The sequence below is a fragment of the Anabrus simplex genome, chromosome 12 (genome assembly GCF_040414725.1).
Source record: "Anabrus simplex isolate iqAnaSimp1 chromosome 12, ASM4041472v1, whole genome shotgun sequence".
Classification (NCBI taxonomy): Eukaryota; Metazoa; Arthropoda; class Insecta; order Orthoptera; family Tettigoniidae; genus Anabrus; species Anabrus simplex.
In genome coordinates, this window is record NC_090276.1 from 11,711,709 (window position 1) to 11,731,458 (window position 19,750).

The 19,750-nt window shown below is 38.5% G+C and overlaps 1 protein-coding gene across 3 annotated transcripts in view; it reads left to right on the forward strand.

The window, feature by feature from the left end:
* The first annotated feature begins 533 nt into the window (after positions 1–533).
* The window catches only part of HisRS (histidine--tRNA ligase), an 87,552-nt gene continuing 68,335 nt past the window's right edge, over positions 534–19,750 (forward strand). Inside the window, exons 1-3 of one of the 3 annotated variants that reach the window (XM_068229881.1) lie at positions 534–553; positions 4,074–4,205; positions 11,195–11,497. In XM_068229881.1, coding sequence (XP_068085982.1) covers positions 4,110–4,205; positions 11,195–11,497 — 399 coding nt within the window. In that variant the 5' untranslated portion in view covers positions 534–553; positions 4,074–4,109. Of the gene's footprint in view, positions 554–4,073; positions 4,206–11,194; positions 11,498–19,750 lie in introns of those variants that run through there. The other 2 variants (XM_068229882.1, XM_067156435.2) reach the window with 2 other exon arrangements.

The following is a 19,750-nucleotide window of genomic DNA, read 5'->3' on the forward strand; positions in this document are numbered from 1 at the left end:
CCCCCATGCATCGAGTGCAGTCTGTGTGGACACATGTTTTACAGTAGAAATGATGTTCAATTCAACCATCAGAAGTACAAGTACAAACAGCATTAAGTACCAGTGGATTGAAAACCAGGAGAATTTGTATATTCGGAAATGAGTAGTAGCCGACGACTATGCTCATTAGCTTATATGGAGAATATCTGTATACGTCATATTAATGTGTGGTGACGAAAGCTATTGCACTTGTTTTATGCCAAATAAATGCTTAAATGACTGAAATATTTTACCCTTATTGAAAAGACCGCTACAGTATTAATATGTGGATTGGTCTACTGCGGTGCGAACATTCATGTCCATAATTTAGACTAGATTACTCCACTAGTATATGTGGTTATAAGGCAAAAAATAACTATAAACGGAGATTTAGTGCGTAATACGTTAATATTTTCTTGCTAGTTTTGAAAGTAATTTTGTAAAATTAATTCATGTAAACAGTATTTCAATTGATAACACAGTTGGTATAAGCTGATGACGTTCCCGTCGTCATATTACGTCACTAGATGTGAATGTTGAAGCGTTGCCTACGTGATTAGTAATAAGGCCTCCGCGTGGCAGCTTATGCAGCGTGCAATACGTTCTAGTTCCAGACTCGCCGCTAGACTGCGTGTTACTCCTCCACTGTTTAAAATAGACTTATACGGAAATAGTGAACAAAAAGTTAAGTTAGTGAGTTTTTAGGTGATATAGGCCTTAAAATTAATTATATAAAGCGTTGATTTGTGTATTCAGCTTGTGGTGAGTACATAGTTTCTATTTAAACATAAAATTAAGATATTTTTTTTATGAATATTCATGAATATACAAGGTTCTGTATTTGGCGCCGAGAGAGTTATTTACTGTAAACATTCTATTCACAGGATGTTTATTGCACGTGATAAACAATGGTTTATTGCTGTGTTCCATTCTGCAAAAGTAAACTGCAGAAAGGTAGTGGGATTTCCTTCCACGAGTTCCCAGTAAATGCAGAATTACGAGAAAAATGGGTCAAAGTTATATCTCGTCGGGGTGACGAGAAAAATAGCATGTGGCAACCTTCCTCAAAATCTGTAGTATGTAGCGAACATTTTGAAAGTACGTGCTTCAGCATTTCTACTAAAATCAGACGCCTTCTTCCGAATTCAATTCCAACGCTTTTTTCAGGGTACCCATCGTATTTTCATGACAAGAGCAGGCTTAATAAAACGCGTAAGCTACCCAAGAAACGAAGCTATGAAGATGCATTCACGCAGCCAAGTACAAATGTTTCACATGACGTACAAGAAGAGCAAAGAGAAGACGAAAAAGCCATCTCACGTTCAGTCCAAGTTGACATGACCCCCCAGTATAAAGTACAGTCAACTTCCACAACTAAGGTAAATGCGAGACAACTGGCATCGCGTACTCTCAAAAGGAAAAACCTTATCATAAAACAATTGAGGTGCAAGAATAGGAAGTTGCTTGCTGAAGTGAAGAAACGAAAGAGAAAATCGTATGCAGATAAACTCTTTGCTACACTTCAGGTTTCTAGTGAAGCGAAGGACTTGAAAGCTACGTTTTTACTTGAACAACTGAAGGCATTTGGCAAGAAAAAGATACAGTATACAGAAGATATTATAAAAATTTGTGTTCTGTGGCAGAGGAAATCGCCAAAAGGCTACGAATTTGCTAGGCAGATGGAAATATTGCATTTGCCACACAAAAGTTCGCTAATGAAATACATTGGCAGATCATCTGGAGAAACAGGAGTTACACAGGAGATAAAAGATAGGTTGGAAGCAGAATTACAGACACTTTCTACGGAACAGGAAAAGGTTGGCTCTCTTATTATCGACGAAATGGCAATACAGCCTAAACTTATATATGATCGACAATTAGACCAGTTTCATGGGGGTAATGAACTTGCTACGGAAGGAGAATTAGCTAACAGATTGCTTTGCTTTATGTTCAGAGGTCTGGCAGCAAGATTTCGAATTCCCGTGGCGTTTTTCTTTTGCTGTAATTTGGACGGAACTGAGCTCCAAAGAAGAACACTGCAAGTAATAGCAGCCGTAGAAGAAATAGGATTTACGGTGTTGAGAATCGTGACCGATAATGCCAAAGTGAACGTGTCTATGTATGAAAAGTTATGTGGTGGGCATGTTAAACCAGAAACGGCCCATCCTTTAGATGAAACTCACAAACTATTTCTGAGCTATGATCAAAGTCACATAATCAAGAATGTTCGGTCACAGTTTCTAGAAAAGTCATTTCAAGATGACGGAAAAGAAATCTCAGGAAAGCACGTAAAAACTCTGTACAGACTACAGAGGAACTTAATTTTTTCTCCAGTTCGCTACTTGACCAGAAAGATGGTATACCCCTCCAATTTTGAGAAAATGAACGTTAAGCGTGCGAAACTTTTATTTTCAGTCTCAATTACAGCTGCTCTGGAAACCTGTAGTTCTGTTGCAAGTGAACATTTTCCCGATAAGGAGAGTCTTAATGCTACGGTACACTTCATGAATGTAATGAGAAAGTGGTTCGATATCCACGATGTTTGCAATCGAACTCATGCTCTATTCTCACGAAATTCTGATAAGTTGCATTTCTTTTCCGTTAGTGATGAAAGACTTGAATGGCTAACTGATACCTTTTTGCCTTATATTGAGAAACTTCAGGGTGCAGGAAGAAACAAAAATGAGACGTTAAGTACGGAGACTTACCGTGCTCTTGTCATTACTACACAGTCGACGGTTGCGTGTATCAAGTACTTGTTAACTATGGGCTTCCACTATGTGTTAACGCGAAATTTCTCCAGTGACGATGTTGAACTGTTTTTTAGTCACCTCAGGCAATTGGGAGGATTTAATGATATGATGGATGCTCGTGCTTGTACGCATGGAATTGAGACCACGCTGAAAAGTGGAATCATACGTGCATCTATGCATGCAAATGTCGAGATGAATCCTGATAATTTTTCACAAAATTGGCTCGGAACTCAGCATAAAGAGACTCAGATGGAGATGGCAGAAATTCAGCTACCGAATGCTGTGATGGAAATATTAATGCGCCCTTTAAGTAGTAAGTACGAATAATCACATTATATTAATTCCAATGTTAACATGCTTTTTGAAACAAAAATTTTCTTTCCTATTTTTTTTTCCAGCTTGTCCAACAACGTTGAAAGCAGCATCCGTGACGTTTGTATGTGGTTATCTCGTAAGAGTGGCTGAAGAGAACACAACTTGCGATCACTGCCTGGACATGCTCACAACAATCACGACAAACGCACCACTGAATATGCTGATTCAGAGACAAGATAGGGGCGGACTTAGATACCCTAAGCCATCGTTTATCTCTCTGGTGCTACTTCTTGTGGATTTTTGCTCTAATGCTATTCCACTTTTGCCGAGAAGAAATGTTAGAGCAAAACTGTTTAAGTACTGTAAAACCAGGTTTTTTAATGAACTGAAATGCAGTGAATGTGACAATGATAAACTTTGCTCTCTTTTGCTCATCAAGTTGTTGAATCCTCTATTGGACAATGTTGGCAGAAAAGTGACGGACAAACACGGTCGTGCGAAGCAGTACAGTTTTAAGCCACTCAACAGGAAAGTTATGAAGTTGTAGATGTAGCCTACACGACGTGACGCAATTACCACAAGAAACATATCGGTAAGTGAAGTTTTCATAACATTAAATCCTGCTATGTGAATACTGAAGTGGTTTTAAATATACAGTGGAGTATTTTCATTTCTACTTGGAAGTGATCTTTCCGGTCACTATTATACGACGTGACTGTATGAGCTCTTCTTGAATTACTGTGTGATACATTTATTTTTATTTATTAAATATCATAGAAATATCGCTTTTCTACTCAAAACTCAATGTTTTACCTCCTTAATGTGCTTTTATGTGCAAATTATTCTCGTAATGCCAATTGGGATTGTGCTAAAGAATGGAGGGCTTGCCTGACATCTAGCGGCGATATTTGAACTGCTACTGCTCTGCCAATTTAGTGCTTGAAAACACCGCGCATGCAGAGGCCTGTACTTATCTCGTAGGCAACGGTTGAAGCCACATGGACTGTGGTACAATCAGGTACAATGAGTGAGGAAAGAAAAGAAAAGCTTCTTCAAGAAATTAAAGCACAAGGCGAGGTAGTTCGTAAATTGAAAGCTTCTCAGAGCAACAAGGAGAAGGTAAGCTGAGAACGTATTTTTAGAAATTGTAAATATGGTGGAGGTTAAGTTGGAAATATAATAATAATTTGCAATTTTTGACAATTTTTAGACAGTTGTGAACTAACTTGTGCGGAATCTCTTCAGTGCTCAAGGTGCATCTTCTCCCCCCTTGCAAATGAACCCGCTTTTGATGTAGCTTTCTGGTATGGACTTGGGTATCTTTTATGCTAAGTCAGTCTAAAGCTCTCTCTTACCTCCATCTGTAATAATATAGTAGCTATCAAGTGTAGTACAGAAAGTGATGGTGCCAGCAAAGCTGTAATTTTATTAACTAAACTTTTGTCCGATTTGGAGGTTTGTCGGTTCAATGAGAGTATTAGCATCCTGATATTTTCTGTAGAATTTAGAGTTACAGGAGTTCCCACTACTTTCCATTTACTGAGCCTTGTTTAGTTGGGTGAAAAAGTGACCAAATTATGGATCACAGCCGGTCACTAGCACCCAGAAAATTGTAGGATTGCTGATTTACACATTCTTCATTTTAATTCTTCTATAAAAGTAAGAATACTTTTGGGGATGGGATGGAATGGTGTGTCCTTGACAATCTTAAAGGATCAATTTTCCATGTATGCTACCGGTACTTCAGATATCTTTTCTCATTTTGCTATGTTTTTTCATAGGCAAATGGTCAACAGAAGTACCACCCTTGAGACTTAGGCCTAGATGTTATATTTATAAACAGTACCATACTTTCCCTTGAACTAAGCTAGTCTAGCCTGAATCTGCTGGAACAGTCTCCAAGTGTTCATAGTCAAATTATTGTCTATTTTTTCCCTTCTGTGTCTTTGCATCCCCTTCTTTTCTCTATTTCTGTATAAGATGTTTTAATAGGGATGTTACCATGAAAATGACTTAAATTTAAGACAAAAATATTGAATGTGAGACAATTTTGTTTGTTATGAGACTGAAAGATTTATAATGAAATGCAAGATGGTTATATGAAAACCATTCCAATATAAACATGATATGTCAAGAAAGACACGGCATAAGCCCGAAAAGCCTATGTCATGTCTGTAAGTACGGGCCGTGAAAGCATCAATGGTAACATTCCAATATATATTTAGAACAGGTATTATACCTAACTTCAGTAACCTGTAGTTGCAAGCAGGGCCATTACCGTAGTCATAATTTATTCTCTCTAGCAAGCCAGGTATGGTTATAAATTAGCCTCTTCCAATTTATGTTCAACCATAGTTGCTGTTAAGTTCTTTTCCCATCCTGATCCTTGGTGAAGTCTCACCGTACTTGGTTTTCCCAAACATATCTGGGCCAGGTCTTCTCCCTGGGCGAGTCCCGCACAGTTATTACTCGCGCAAGTTTTAGTGATATTTGGTGTTCCGGTAATACTGCCAACTGAATGGAAATGAAATCTGAATTGAATCGATAATATGATGGATCGATATGAATTTTCTAAACCTTTATTATCTTAAGCCAACAACTGTGTCACACATACATTATATAATATTTCTCAATGCGAATCTTGTTCCTAGCATGAATTCTAGTAGTTTGGCTTTGCTGTGTAAACAATAACAGTACTAGTACGTAAAGTGTACGCCAGATGTCTCACAGCGATGCATAAGCGATTCATAGTTTGTGTTTCAAAGGTTGCCAATATGAATCTCAAAGATAACCGAGGTCTACCGATTCAGCAATAGGGAGCCCATGTATCACTAAAACTTGTGCGAGTAATACTTGGGCCTCACTTATTGATCTTATCAAAGCTTTTGGTACGCTATCACATGATATACTAATTTTTATATTTAAGCGCTATGGTGTTAAGGGTCTTGAACTATTATTAATTAAATCTTCCCCCAATTTTGCTGGCAGGATCTAGTGTTTACAGTGCACTATGTCTTCCGGTATGGGCTAGAGTAATTTTGTTACTTTCATTGATCTGTCTCTGTCTTATACTTGGCTTTGACAATATGAAAGTGACTGAGGTATGAGCGATGCTAGTAACGCCATTCCTTCTGCAGCCAGTCCCTGCTATGAATGGTGTGAAAATGTTGCTCATAGGGTCGGTTGGTGCATGCAGTTCAGTGGGCTTGGCAGACTGATATGTAATAGCAACTTCTGGCTCGGTGAGGAAAGCAACAGGAAACTACCTCACTCCTCATTTCTCTAGTACGCCTCTTCAGTAATGCCTAGTCCATCTATGACAGCTGATGGTGGAGCTGTTGAGGATCCAACCAGCCTTAGGCTGAACATACATACATCACAAATAGAAGCCAAAAGGTAATGGTTGACAGTCAACACTAGAGTCATTCCAAATAACTACAGGAGTAGTCTAAAGGTCAGCAATTGGGCCATTCATTTTTCATGTAAATATTAATTACTTTTCTGGGAATTTATCAGGCAGGTCTGTACTCTATGCAGATGATATTACTCTCAATCACAGGAGATAAAGAATGTAGTTAATCAAAACAGAGAGATTTGAGGAGTTATTGGCATGGTTAAAGGGGAATAAATTGGTCTTAAATAGCAACAAAACACTAGACATTTTCTTTCTTCTAAACAATACAATTAGGGAAAAGTCGGTGAAAATATTAGCATTCTGGTTTGACTCGAAATTGAGCTGGAATGTTCATACACAACTGTGTAAGAAACTGCCCCAAGTGATATTTTTATTGCAAAAATTGAAAAAATGTGTTAGCAAGACTCGAGTAATATCTGCTTCCTATACTTCTCTGTTCACATCTACGGTATGGAACAGTAATATGGGGTAGTTCCACAGGGGCTCAGGACATGTTTGTATGGCAAAAGAAGTCTGGTGCATACAGGGAATTTCAGACAAGCAATAATGTAGGGCTATTTTCTAAGAACTGGGAATTATGGCTCTTCCCTCAGTATATACTTATCAATGAACAGTGGACATCACGGAAAACCTGCCAGGTCAGAAAAAATGAAGTAGTTCTGGGAAGAGAAGAGGAAGTTGAGAAAACATTACAGCTAATATTGTGATGACTGTAGTGTATATGGATTGATTTTAGTGCTCCAATGTGGGCGTAAACTGTGTAAAAGAAAGTGTTTCAGTCAGAGCACGTATACTCTAAGGGATCATCCACCAGATGACTATAGTTCCATAAACTTGGTTGTGTCATGCATTGTTGACTTTATCTGAATAGGTACATTGTGTATTGCACTTTTTTTCGCACATGCTGGCCATGTTAGTGATATTTGCTTCACCATTCCTTCATGACGTTTGGCTTTTATCAGTCAGTATGAATATAGTAAGAGTGATTACTGTTACCATAAAGACATTTGGTTATTGCAGTCATAATTTAGGTATAACTGTGGTTATTTCCTGCATTTAGTTTGTGTATTGTTTCTGATGGGTCGGGTCTAAGCCGAGGTATTACAAAGACATGGTTATTGCAGTCATAATTTAGGTATAACTGTGGTTATTTCCTGCATTTAGTTTGTGTATTGTTTCTGATGGGTCGGGTCTAAGCCGAGGTATTACAAAGACACAGATTCAGTTTGTGTCTTAACTGGCGTTCGTTGTTTGTAAGAATTTTTGTGTATCTACTGGATATTCCACGTGCAAAACCCATTTAAATTGTGGATTATTTATTTGTAAGAGTTTGTGTATCCAGTGGAGATATGTTTCAGACTACATTTCCAGTTATTAAAATTCTTAGGGAAAATGTGGCATAAAATGCAACGTGCAGCCGCTCTCGTAATAAGAAAGGCGTACCTGCCAGAGGGTTAACAAGCTCCCATTGTAATTAAGAGATATGTCACTGAAATCCTTTCAAAACACTGTAAAAATTTTGCTGATGGTAAACATTAACATTATACAGGAATTTGAAGAAAAATTGTTGCACCTCCATATAAATCGGTACAGATGTGTAAATATGCAGATATGGCATAAAATATTCAGTACAGGATCTATTCCAAGGGATTGAATGTTTTTTAATGACAGTAAGTTCTATTTAGAATATGTTTTTGGAATTCTGTCACGAGGCATTCTTTTCTTCAGTACCAGTGGTCTCCCTAGGCCCAGCCGTTCTCACTGATCGCCCGGCTAACTTAACCTAGATATGTGCTTGTTACGTAATGTGTCAATTTGCTTTATGCTGCACCGACACAGACAGGTCTTATGGTGACGGTGGGATAGTAAAGTGCTGGAGTGGGAAGGAAGCGGCCGTGGCCTTAATTAAGGTACAGCCCCTGCATTTACCTGGTGTGAAAATAGGAAACCACAGAAAACCATCTTCAGGGCTGCCGACAGTGGGGTTCAAATCCACTATCTCCCCAATGCAAGCTCACAGCACGGCCAACTCATTTGGTTTACGTAATATTAATACATATTTGAGTCATTGTGTGTTCCAAATTAAAATGTATATAGTGTAAAACTATTTATTTAAATGAAAAATCTTCATTATTGTTAGCATAATTGCGCCAGTTACATCAGAGTTTAAATGTTCGGCTTATCACATAGGTTATAATTCTCATATTTTGGTCCGTATTGAAATGTAGGAAATTAAGTCAAATAAATAATAAAGTTTAATTATTCCACCTATTCAGTACATAAAAAGAGATGTTAATAAAGAATTAAATCTGTAAATAAAACTATAGGGACAAGTTTCGCCCTTTAATTAAGGGCATCTTCAGCTTAATCTCAATCTGAAAGTTAATTAATCAGGTACCTGATTGTAATTAAAATACATATGAATATGAAGATGATGTTGGAAAATAAAATAAATAAATAAATAAATGAAATTACACACTACGTTTTTCTCTCCAACTCTTCTTTACGTCAACCAATTTCAACATTAATAAAGAGACTTCATATTTAACACAGGTACTTACCATCAAGCACTCTTCTTCACTCGTGCTTCTAGAAGACTGCAGTTTCATCTCTTCACATGAGAATTTCAACAGTCTAACAATTTTTATGCTGACGCTTGAACTGTTTAATACCCGATAAATTTTCTCTAACACCCTCAACCATCAAAAGGCTCCGCTTTACTTGTTCAGCGTAACAATTTTATTTCAAACCTCACTTGAACTGAGCAACGCAAACGTCTCTTTACAAAATTTACGTTCTTAAAAAACTACCAGTATACAATTTGTTACCAATTTTTTAAACGACGACATTCATAAATTTACGACTATTTGTATATTAGACTTTATTAAGGTTTCATGTTAAGAATACCAAAACTATTGTCAGCCATTTCGCTCACCATTTGAAACACATTTCCAACAATATCTTCATATTCATATGTATTTTAATTACAATCAGGTACCTGATTAATTAACTTTCAGATTGAGATTAGACTGAAGATGCCCTTAATTAAAGGGGGAAACATGTCCCTATAGTTTTATTTACAGATTTAATTCTTTATTAACATCTCTTTTTATGTATTGAATAGGTGGAATAATTAAACTTTATTATTTATTTGACTTCATTATCACATAGGGTTGTGCGCGAGCAGTGTCTGGATTAGTGTGGAATCGCTTGCGAGCAGTCTATTCCGTGAGACGTAACAAACCAGTCTGGCTCTCCACAGCAACAGAGTGATTTTGAACGAGCAGTAGAACACTATAGAAGTTCAGAATACTCTGTTATGTCTTCTTCGTGTTAACGCTAAAATAGTTATTTTTGCAGTTAATTTTTATCTGTCTAATATTATTGTTAAAGGTCTGAGGGGAATAAGCTGAAATTTATCTTAAAGGTGAAGCTTCCACGGTGTGTAGAATTATTTAGTTTATTTTCCGGGTTGAACCGTGTTGTTGTTGTTGTTATCTGTACATTGCGTACAGTTTGCCGAAGTTTCGAATACATTGCAGTATTCTTTTTCAAGGCGACTGAAATACCCCTACTCGATCCGAGGTAGTCATTCTCCCAGCCAGCAGTCACACTATAAAGGTGGTTCCTGACCTTGGTCTTTTATATCCTAGCCTTTCTGGCTGAGGTAAGCCCCTTGACTGTCTCGTGAGAATTCTGGAAGGTATGTGTCACAGCCAGGGGGTGGGGCTTGCCCGCGCTGTTATGTAATTGGAGGTTCGGACTGCGTGTTAATGTTATAGTCTCTGTGTCTTAAACTATGAATGGTAGGCATCCAAGAATTACTGATTTTATATCCTTCTTCTAAATTCATATTGTTCGTATTCCCCGCCCGGCTACTCATTCATGCCACCCAGCTGACGAAAATTTCTGGGGAGAACACTGAGTACTATCGTGGAATCTAGTAACTTCTTAAATTTATTGAGCAGTCTTTTCATAGAAGAATTAGCCGTTTTTGTTTTAAACCATACAATACTTGTTTTGTTACCATTGATGCTTTCACGGTCCATAATTATGGACATGATATAGGCTTTATGGGCTTATAAAATAAGGTGAAATTCTTTACGTTTTGCAGAGAATTTCACTGTATTTTCTCGGCGCGGCAAAAGCCTATATCATATCTGCAATACTTGTTTTCTAAACAAATCAAGTTTTTGCTGGGACTGAATGGTGAGTTCTCAACCTAAAGGGGTTGGATCCCCAATAGTTCCACCCTCGTCTATCACAGATAGCCTAGTTTTCCCTGAGGAGGCACACTGTGGAAATGATTTGGGAGGTAGTTTCCCAATACTTTTCTCACAGAGGCAGAAGACGCTATTACAAGTCAGCCTGCCAAGCCTGCTGAAATGTACACCAAGCAGCGCTATGAGTGGCACATTTACACTATTGATAACAGGAATTATGGTGTTACTAACATTACTACATACATATGTTCAAAGCCTAGATTACCAATATATTATATTTCAGTTTCCATATATTTCTTACTCCTTTAAAAAGATCGTGTTTAAGTAAAGCCAAAAACTTATGGAACTGAATAGAATTAGTTCCGTTATTAACCTAAAATAGGTTAGGATGTGTAATTTGTTGATACTTTCCAGATTTCATTTTATTTTAACATAATGGCAATAGTTTTAGTCAGTGTCTCCCTTTCTAGGCAACTCTTTGCAATTCAAAAGTGCGCCCTGTCAGAGGAGAGCAGGATCTGAGTGTATTAAACAGTTATCTTGAGGCCGCCAGCTATTTAGGTGGTTATGTTCCCACCCGGCTGGACGTCACTGTGTTCGAAGCAGTGAGTCGACCCCCATGGCCTCGTAACCTGCCCCATCTGAAGCGATGGTACCACCACTTAGAGAGTTTCTCGCCTGCCGAGCGGCAGCCCTTCCCCGAGGGTACTCTGTCGCCTCAGCTGGCCTCTCTCCTCACTTCTAATGGCCATGGTTCAGAATTGGAGCGCAAGGTGGGCTCTTTGTTTTGTCTCTTGTACCTGTTATTTTCATTTCATGGGTTCTTAAAAAGTAGAATGCATTGTGTTCATTTTGCTGTTTTTGAAAACTTAATGCAAGAATGTCAGTTCATTCACTGGTTATAAATTGGTATGTTGTTGATGGGCTTTGTGATGTTTGGTTCTATGGTTAAAAGTTTGAAGTCTCTTTCTATTTAAGTAATTTAGTTGTAGACCAACTGGTAGTCACTTATTTCATTCTGCTGTATTATGATCAATTTTGCACGTGCTTAAAATTGGTTCTACTGCTAAGAGTTTGTTATCCACTATCTTGATCACTTCTGTTTTCTGAAACGTTTACAAACTTATTGCTTACATTTACCTGTGGGGATCCTTTTCACCTATCTTTACCCTATGTTTCTATCTGTATTCTTTACCTTTTCTCATCTTAGTCAAGCTTTCTTCTTATCCTATATTTCCCACCTCAAGTTGGTCCTTAAGTGATTAGATAGTTCCCTCTGTACGTCACTGATAGACTGTTGGCCTTCAGATCCCAAGATAATAGGTTCATACCTGGCAGAATGTGGTGGAATTTTTGAAGGGTGGAAGAAAGTCTGTTGGACACTCCATATCATACAATGACTGCTTATAAACGATTCTAGTGACACATTTGATGTTTAGTCTACCTGAAAAAATTAAGACTACGGACCCGACGGTACTACCGCACTTCTTGCTCCTATGTGCTGCAGTTAGTAATGCTGTTTCCAAGAAATTTCATATTCAGCTGCATGATGACAGCAGAGAATGGTTCACCGTGGGTTTCCAGTACCTGTGATTAGTACCACTACATGCGGAACATCACGGGCTTACGTTGCCTGTGATTTGTACCCTTAAGTGAGAAATACCAGAGATCTGGTCGTTGCCTGTGATTACCATACCACTATATGAGTGACACTGTTGGTCTGTGTTGCCTGTGATTTGTACCCACTGTGAGGAACACCACGGGATAGTACGAGTCCCTGTGATTAGTACACCTATGTGAGGTGCACCATAGGTCTGCGTTACCTGTACGACGTACATTAATACCATAATGTTTGGAACACTGCGAGTTTATACTACCTTTGATTAGTACCACAACTTGAGAAACCATGGTTCTTCTTTACTAGCGATAAGTTCCATTATGAGGGACTGTTGACTTGGATATTGAACCCCTTTAGGTAACAAGCATCATCGATTCAAGATTGTGCTTTGGAAGCAGTTCCTTGGTCAGTCATATAGTTCCTGGGAAGGTGAGGCATTGAGGGTCGGATCTACTGATTGTTTTAAATTCATATTCATCCATTCATTCCTCATAATCATGTTTTGAATTCTGGTCAGTGGATGAATTTTGTACTTTTAAATTGTCATTGCATTTCATCTCATTTTGTACCATTAGGGGCCGATGACCTAGATGTTAGGCCCCTTTAAACAACAAGCATCATCGTCAGAAAATCTGATTTACTCTGCCACCTGGTTGAAGAAAATAGAACGTCGACCTAAATGGCTAGCTAGTTGTATGGCAGCCGAGGCCATTCAATTATTATTGTTATTATAGGAAAGGGAATCACAATCTAGGGAGAGGAAATCAAAACCTTGAGATTTGCCAATGATATTATTTTATCTGACACTGCAGAAGATCTGGAGAAATTGCTGAATGGTATAGACGGAGTCTTGGGTAACGAGTACAAGATGAAGATAAATAAGTTCAAAACAAAAGTAATGGAGTGCAGTCGAATGAAGTCCGGTGATGCAGGTAATATTATATTAGGAAATGGAGTCCTAAAGGAAGTAGATGAATATTGTTACTTGGTTAGTAACTTAAGTAGTAAATAGTTTCTTGTCCGGCTCCGCGGTGTAGGGGGCAACGCGTCCGCCTGTCATCCAGCGGCCCGGGGTTTGATTCCCGGCTGAGTCGGGGATTTTTAATTGTAATGATTAATATCCCTGGCCTGGGTGTTTGTGTCGTCCTTAACATTCCTTTCCTCACATTCAATACTCTACACTTCCGCAATTCCACTTACAGGTTCCTATCATATGGTGAAAGTAGTTCTAGGAGAACATCCGCTTGGATGAGGGGAGTAAAAGACAGAGCAATTCAAGAGGACAAATTGGAGCAAATATTTGTTTATAGGAAGGGGAGTTAAGGATTGGAATGTTCAATAAATATCCAATTTCTTTGCAGTCATTTAAGAAGAGGCTAGAAAAACAACAGATAGGGAATCTGCCACCTGGGCGACTGCCCTAAATGCAGATCAGTAATGATTGATTGATTGATTGAAACAAATTTAAGTACTGTTGGAATGCAGAACAAAATGAGAAACATGAAAAAAAAAAAAATACTTTGGGTTATTTTACATGACCATTAGATGGCCAAAATCTGGAGAAGAGGCAGATTGAGAATTAATAATGAATTTTCATTTATTAATAAAAATTGTATTTTGGTGACCTGCCCCAGCTTCACACGAGAGTAATTGTGACTTCATTGTGACAGGTGTTTTAATGTGTGCGATGTTTATCGAAGGCCCTTCCAGCCGCATACTTCATATCTTTCTCCTTATGGAGTATTTAGTTCATTCCTGCGCTTTCACTGAAATTATGAATCCAAGTAACATACTGTAATAGAAATTTTAATTTCAATGAAATTATTGAGATTTAAAAATAATTTATTTTGCAAAGAATTACGTGATTAGTGATTGAGATTAATTTCAAAATATGGTTTCCAATTTTAAGGTAGAGTTTTTACAGTAAATTGTAAACATCACAAACCCTTACTCAGAGCTTTTTATGCTCAACAGTTCTTCACATATTTTGGGTCTGTCATTGACTGTTTATAGACAGCATAAGCCAAGAAAAAGTTTGGATTGACTATTCTTTCTTTGTCTTCCTTCACTAAAATTGCCACTGCTCGACTCCCTTCCATTGTAGATTAATGCCCAATTTAGCACACTGGGGCGAAATGCTTGCAACCAGGAATGAGTTAGCTGGAAAGTTTATAATGTCCAATAACGGACCAACTGTATTGGTATTAACCTAAGCTCTCCTCAATAAATGCTCTGTTCAGTGGTTCTCAGGATTAGCCCGCACAAACACCGACACCTACCAGAGACTTTATTTTCTTTAAATCCTTCTTGTAACGTTTACAGGTTGTCATAATGACAGGGTACCAAATGCAGGAGAGAGAAAAAAAGGGGGGGGGGGTGTGAAGAAATAGATGACTTAAGTACATGACTAAACCATTCAGGAACTGTTCTCTTAAGGTCCCTAAGTTTGGCTCCTGATTATAAAAACTTTGAGTGCAGTTAAAGTAGTTTGTGGAATAACTCAGTAGAGAATTTCAAGATGGTTCCTCTGGCTCCTATAATTAAGCCAGTTGCAGTCAGACTCCAGATGAAGCTCTCAGATTGATGAGAAGATATTCCATTTCTAATTGGATATAAAAACTTGAATTGCCAGTTCATTGTAAACATATTGCTATTAATAAGCTTGTTGAGAATTAATTTTTCATATTGTCTAGTAGATGAGGTGGAATAAAAGGAGAGCGAGACTGTTACCGGTAATAAACCAGTGCAATGCCATAGCATCTGTTCCAGTTTTTGTGCCAGCTGGAGTGAGTGGAACATGCTTTACTCTGCCTTTCACTGGAGTGAAAGTTGTTTCATTCAGTATGTGCCAGTCACACACCTCCAGCTTGCATCAAGGCCAGACAAAACACCCGAGACCTTGTCTGTACCGCTATGTCTCCTGTCAATTGGACTAGGAAATTGATCACCCTGTTGCTAGGTTGTTGTAGGTGATTGGGATGGTTGTTTTTCTCCCACATAGCTTAGTTATTTCTGTAATTTGATAGGTTGCAGTTTAGGCTAAGATACATAATGGAAAGACAACAATCAAGCACACCACATAGACAGGAAGCTGAAAAATAGGAGGTAGCACTCTACTAACAGGGATGCATGTTATGGAATGACAAAACTGCAAAAATGATGTGAAGTGATACCTGATGATGTATCAGAGAGGAGAGATCCTTCCTTTATACTAGCCAGGGACCCACCAACCAGGCTGTTGAAGTATTCTCGCTTGTTGTAGTAGTAGTCAGCAGTCCATAGACTGTTTGTTGCAGCTTTCCATGGCACCCTATCCTGTTGTAAACTTTTTCATTTCTATGTAACTCGTACTTCCTATATCTGCTCTAATCTGCTTGTCATATTTATACCTTGGTCTACCTCTACTTTTCTTATCACCTGCACTTTCCTCACAAACCAACTGAACAAGTCCTGGGTATCTTAAGGTGTGCCCTGTCATTCTATCTAGTCTTTCTCATCAAATTTAGCCAAATTAATCTCCTCTCACCAATTCGATTCAGTTGTCTCTTCATTTGTGATTTGATCTACGATCTACCTATTTCACCTTCAGCATTTTTCTATAACACATTTCAAAAGCTTGTATTCTCTCTCTCTCTCTTTTTTGAGCTAGTTATCATCCATATTTTACTTCCATACAATGCCACACTTTAGATGAAAAGTCTTCAATAACATCTAATTCTTATATCAGTATTCGAAGTGAGCAAATTTCCTTTCTTAAGAAAGGCCTTCTTTGCTTGTGCTGTCTGCATTTTATGTCTTCCTCCTTATGCTTGCCTGTTGTAAGAGGCGACTAAAAGGGCCGACCATGGGATGATCGAATTAGAACCATGAGACTACTTGTAATTAGTACCATCATGCAGGGAACACCATAGGTCGGTTTTACTTGCGTGTAGTGCCACTATGTTAGGTACACAATAGGTTTGTGATTAGTAGCGGCAGTGTGTGAATCAGGGTGGGTTTTACAGTACCTGTGATTAGTACCACTCTGAGCGATACCATGGGGTCTGCCTTGCCTATGATTAGTACACACTATGTGAGGAACACCACGGGATAGTACGAGTCCCTGTGATTAGTGCACCTATTTGAGGAACACCATAGGTTTGCATTGCCTGTAAATGGCGTTGCAGTGTGAGAAACACCATAGGTCTGTGTTACATGTGTGCATTACTTTTCCTGTGAGTAGTACCATAATGTGTGGAATACTGCGGGTCTACACTACTTTTTATTAGCACTGCAACATGACAAATACCATGGTTCTGCTTCCTGGAGATAAGTACCATTATGAAGGGCCGATGAACTGGATTTTGGAACCCTTTAGACTACAAGCATCATCGATTCAGTATTGTGCTTTAGAAGCTGTCCCTTGGTCAGTAATATTATTGTTTAATGCTAGTTGCTGGGAATGTGGGGCATTGCAGGTCGGGTCCACTGATTGTTTTAAATTCATATCCATCCATTCATTCTTTGTCATAACATTTTGTCTCGATCCGTACCATTAGGGGCTGATGACCTAAATGTTAGGCCCCTTTAAGCAACAAGTATCATCATCATCATCTTACTTCTGCCGTCGTTAGTTATTTTACTACCCAAGTAGCAGTATTCATCTACTTTAAGACTTCATTTCCTAATCTAATATTTCCTGCATCACCTGACTTAGTTCAACTGCACTCCATTCTTGTCACTCTTGTGACTCATTATCCACATAGCTGAGGATTCATGATCCTGCAACTTAGTGGCATTTTTTGACTGCCTCTCCGTTTCAGCCGATCTTCTGCTTCGTTGGTAGAGATCTGTAGCGGTATTCTGGTGAAGCATTTAATCTGGTCCACCCATCGAATTGTTCTAGCTCTACTTGGCTTTCTCTCCACCTTTCCTTTGACAACTAGCTTCTCAAGACTCGGTCCATTGCAGCGAATCGCTTGTTCAAAGTATTGAAAAATGATACGTCAGCAAATTGTGGACAGCCTGTGCGTAATATCTAGTTCATTTAAAATGAAGAGGTTAGTTCTTCTGGCTGTCCAATGAGTATGTAGCATTTGCTACCAGCATAAAACATCAAAGGCATCTATCTGATTTGTGTCTTCATCTCTGTGATTCAATACAATACAGAAAAATGCTGAACACAAGCAGTTCCATAAGGGATTTTGTTTTTTGTGTTTTGTAATTGTTTAACAGACCATACCTTCACCAGGCACACCACTGTGTTTTGGACAATTGTTATATGCCACTTTATCTATCTGTGCCTCACAGTTGCTCTGCCTAGAAACTATAGTAATGATTCGAGGTAGATGAATTCATGTTCCTAGCTGCTCCTAAATTAATAATGTTATTTGCTTTATGTCCCACTAACTTCTTTTTTTGGTTTTTGGAGATGCCGAGTTGCTGGAATTTAGTCCCGCAGGAGTTCTTTTACATGCCAGTAAATCTATCGACACGAGGCTGGCGTATTTGAGCAGCTTCAAATGCCACCGGACGGAGCCAGGATCGAACCTGCCAAGTTAGGGTCAGAAGGCCAGTGTCTGAACTGTCTGAGCCACTCAGCTCGGCACCCATATTTGACAGCCTTGTGTAGCGTGTTGTGACGTCATGCGAGCCATGTCATATTGTATTCCTAATCCTAATTATTATTATTATTAGTATCTTATGTGTCTTCCATTTTCCTCTCCTTATCTAGCTTTCTTCTTACCCTTCACTTCTTAGCTAAACACTGGTGTTTTATTTTTTATTTTTAAAATGGGAAACCAATACGTTTTGATGATGGTTCTGGCTTGAGAAATGGATGTAGGATAATGAGAAGTGGTGAGTAGAGAGCGATCTGCGGGAAGATAGCAATGTATGAAGATGTGGAAATTGTTCCTTGTCCTTGAGTGTTTTCATGTGTGTCATTTACAAGGTGTTTCAAAATTATAAGTGCAACCTGCAAGGGTGATGGAGGGCACTGAAGCGACGAGAAAAGTCCCAATAATAGGCCTGAAAACCTACAGTTCCCAAGATGTGATGCAACCACTGCAACGTTGAAATGATATGGCGTATTCCTTTTAGTGCCGGGAGTGTCCGAGGACATGTTCGGCTCACCTGGTGCAGGTCTTTTGATTTGACACCCATAGGTGACCTGCACATCGTGATAAGGATGAAATGATGAAGACAACACATACACCCAGCCCCCATGCCATTGTAATTAACCAATGATGGTTAAAATTCTTGACCCTGCTGGGAATCAAACCCGGGACCCCTCTGATCAAAGGCCAGCACGCTAACCATTTAGTCATGGAGCCGAGCATTACAACGTTGTTCGAGGTTTATGTTCCAGGAATTGGGTTCCACACATTTTTTTTTTTGCGTGTTTTATTTTTTCAAAACAGCATCAAGAGGGTTGATTTTTCTTTGTCTTCATCATGTATGGCCCAAGGTCTCGGGGCGAGCTGTCGGTATCAGACTTACCTGCCCTGATAGTTTCATTTGCACTCTGCATATGGCATCCAAGAACGCATTTCTGTTGCCAATAGCTTACACTGAAACTTATGACAAGAAAAAGGAAAAATTGCCTATCTTAGTGCTGATTTGAAAAAAAGTAAACACACAAAAATCAGTGCTGCATTTTTTCAGAATTTTTTATTTATACTAAAATGACCCCCAGCTATTACTAAGTCTACAAAAGAATCTTGGTGGTGATACTTGCAACCAATTAGAGTATTTATAGTATATAATATTTCCAAAAAATTTGACTTTCTGATGTGTCCTTTCAACTGTTAAAAATGTATAACTTCTACAATACTTGACGTACTTCAATGAAATCAGGTGACGAATATCATATTAGATGTGAGATCTCAGCAGGGGGGGAAAAAAATAGAGAGGTCTAGTAGCACAATTTTAGGTTCTAGATTACATTTCATGATTTTTGTATGCGGTCCTAAACTTTTGTCCGGTACTGTATGGCTGTGTCAGTGTGTGAGGTGCCGTGACAATGGCTAAAAATGCCACTACAAGTCTGACTCTATTGACATAGAATGTGGAGTCTGGTACCTACTGTACCTTGTTCTATACAATTATGTTATTAGTTTTGTTCAAATTCATACAAATTTGGCCATTATGTATAAAATGAAGTACATTTTATATGTTATGTACATTTATTTTGTCTGGATTTAAAATACAGCCCTACAGTTCTGAACATTTTATTTATCTTCAATTTTAATGTCTATAATCAACATTTCATTCAACAAACAAAACTATATATTCAAGATATTCAATTACAATCAAAGTTACTAAGTGAGTGGCTACATGGTTTGGTACATTGTCAGCAGCCCTAAAGATGGTTTCCCATTTTCACACCAGGCTGTACCTTAATTGCGGTTACAATCGCGTCATTCCC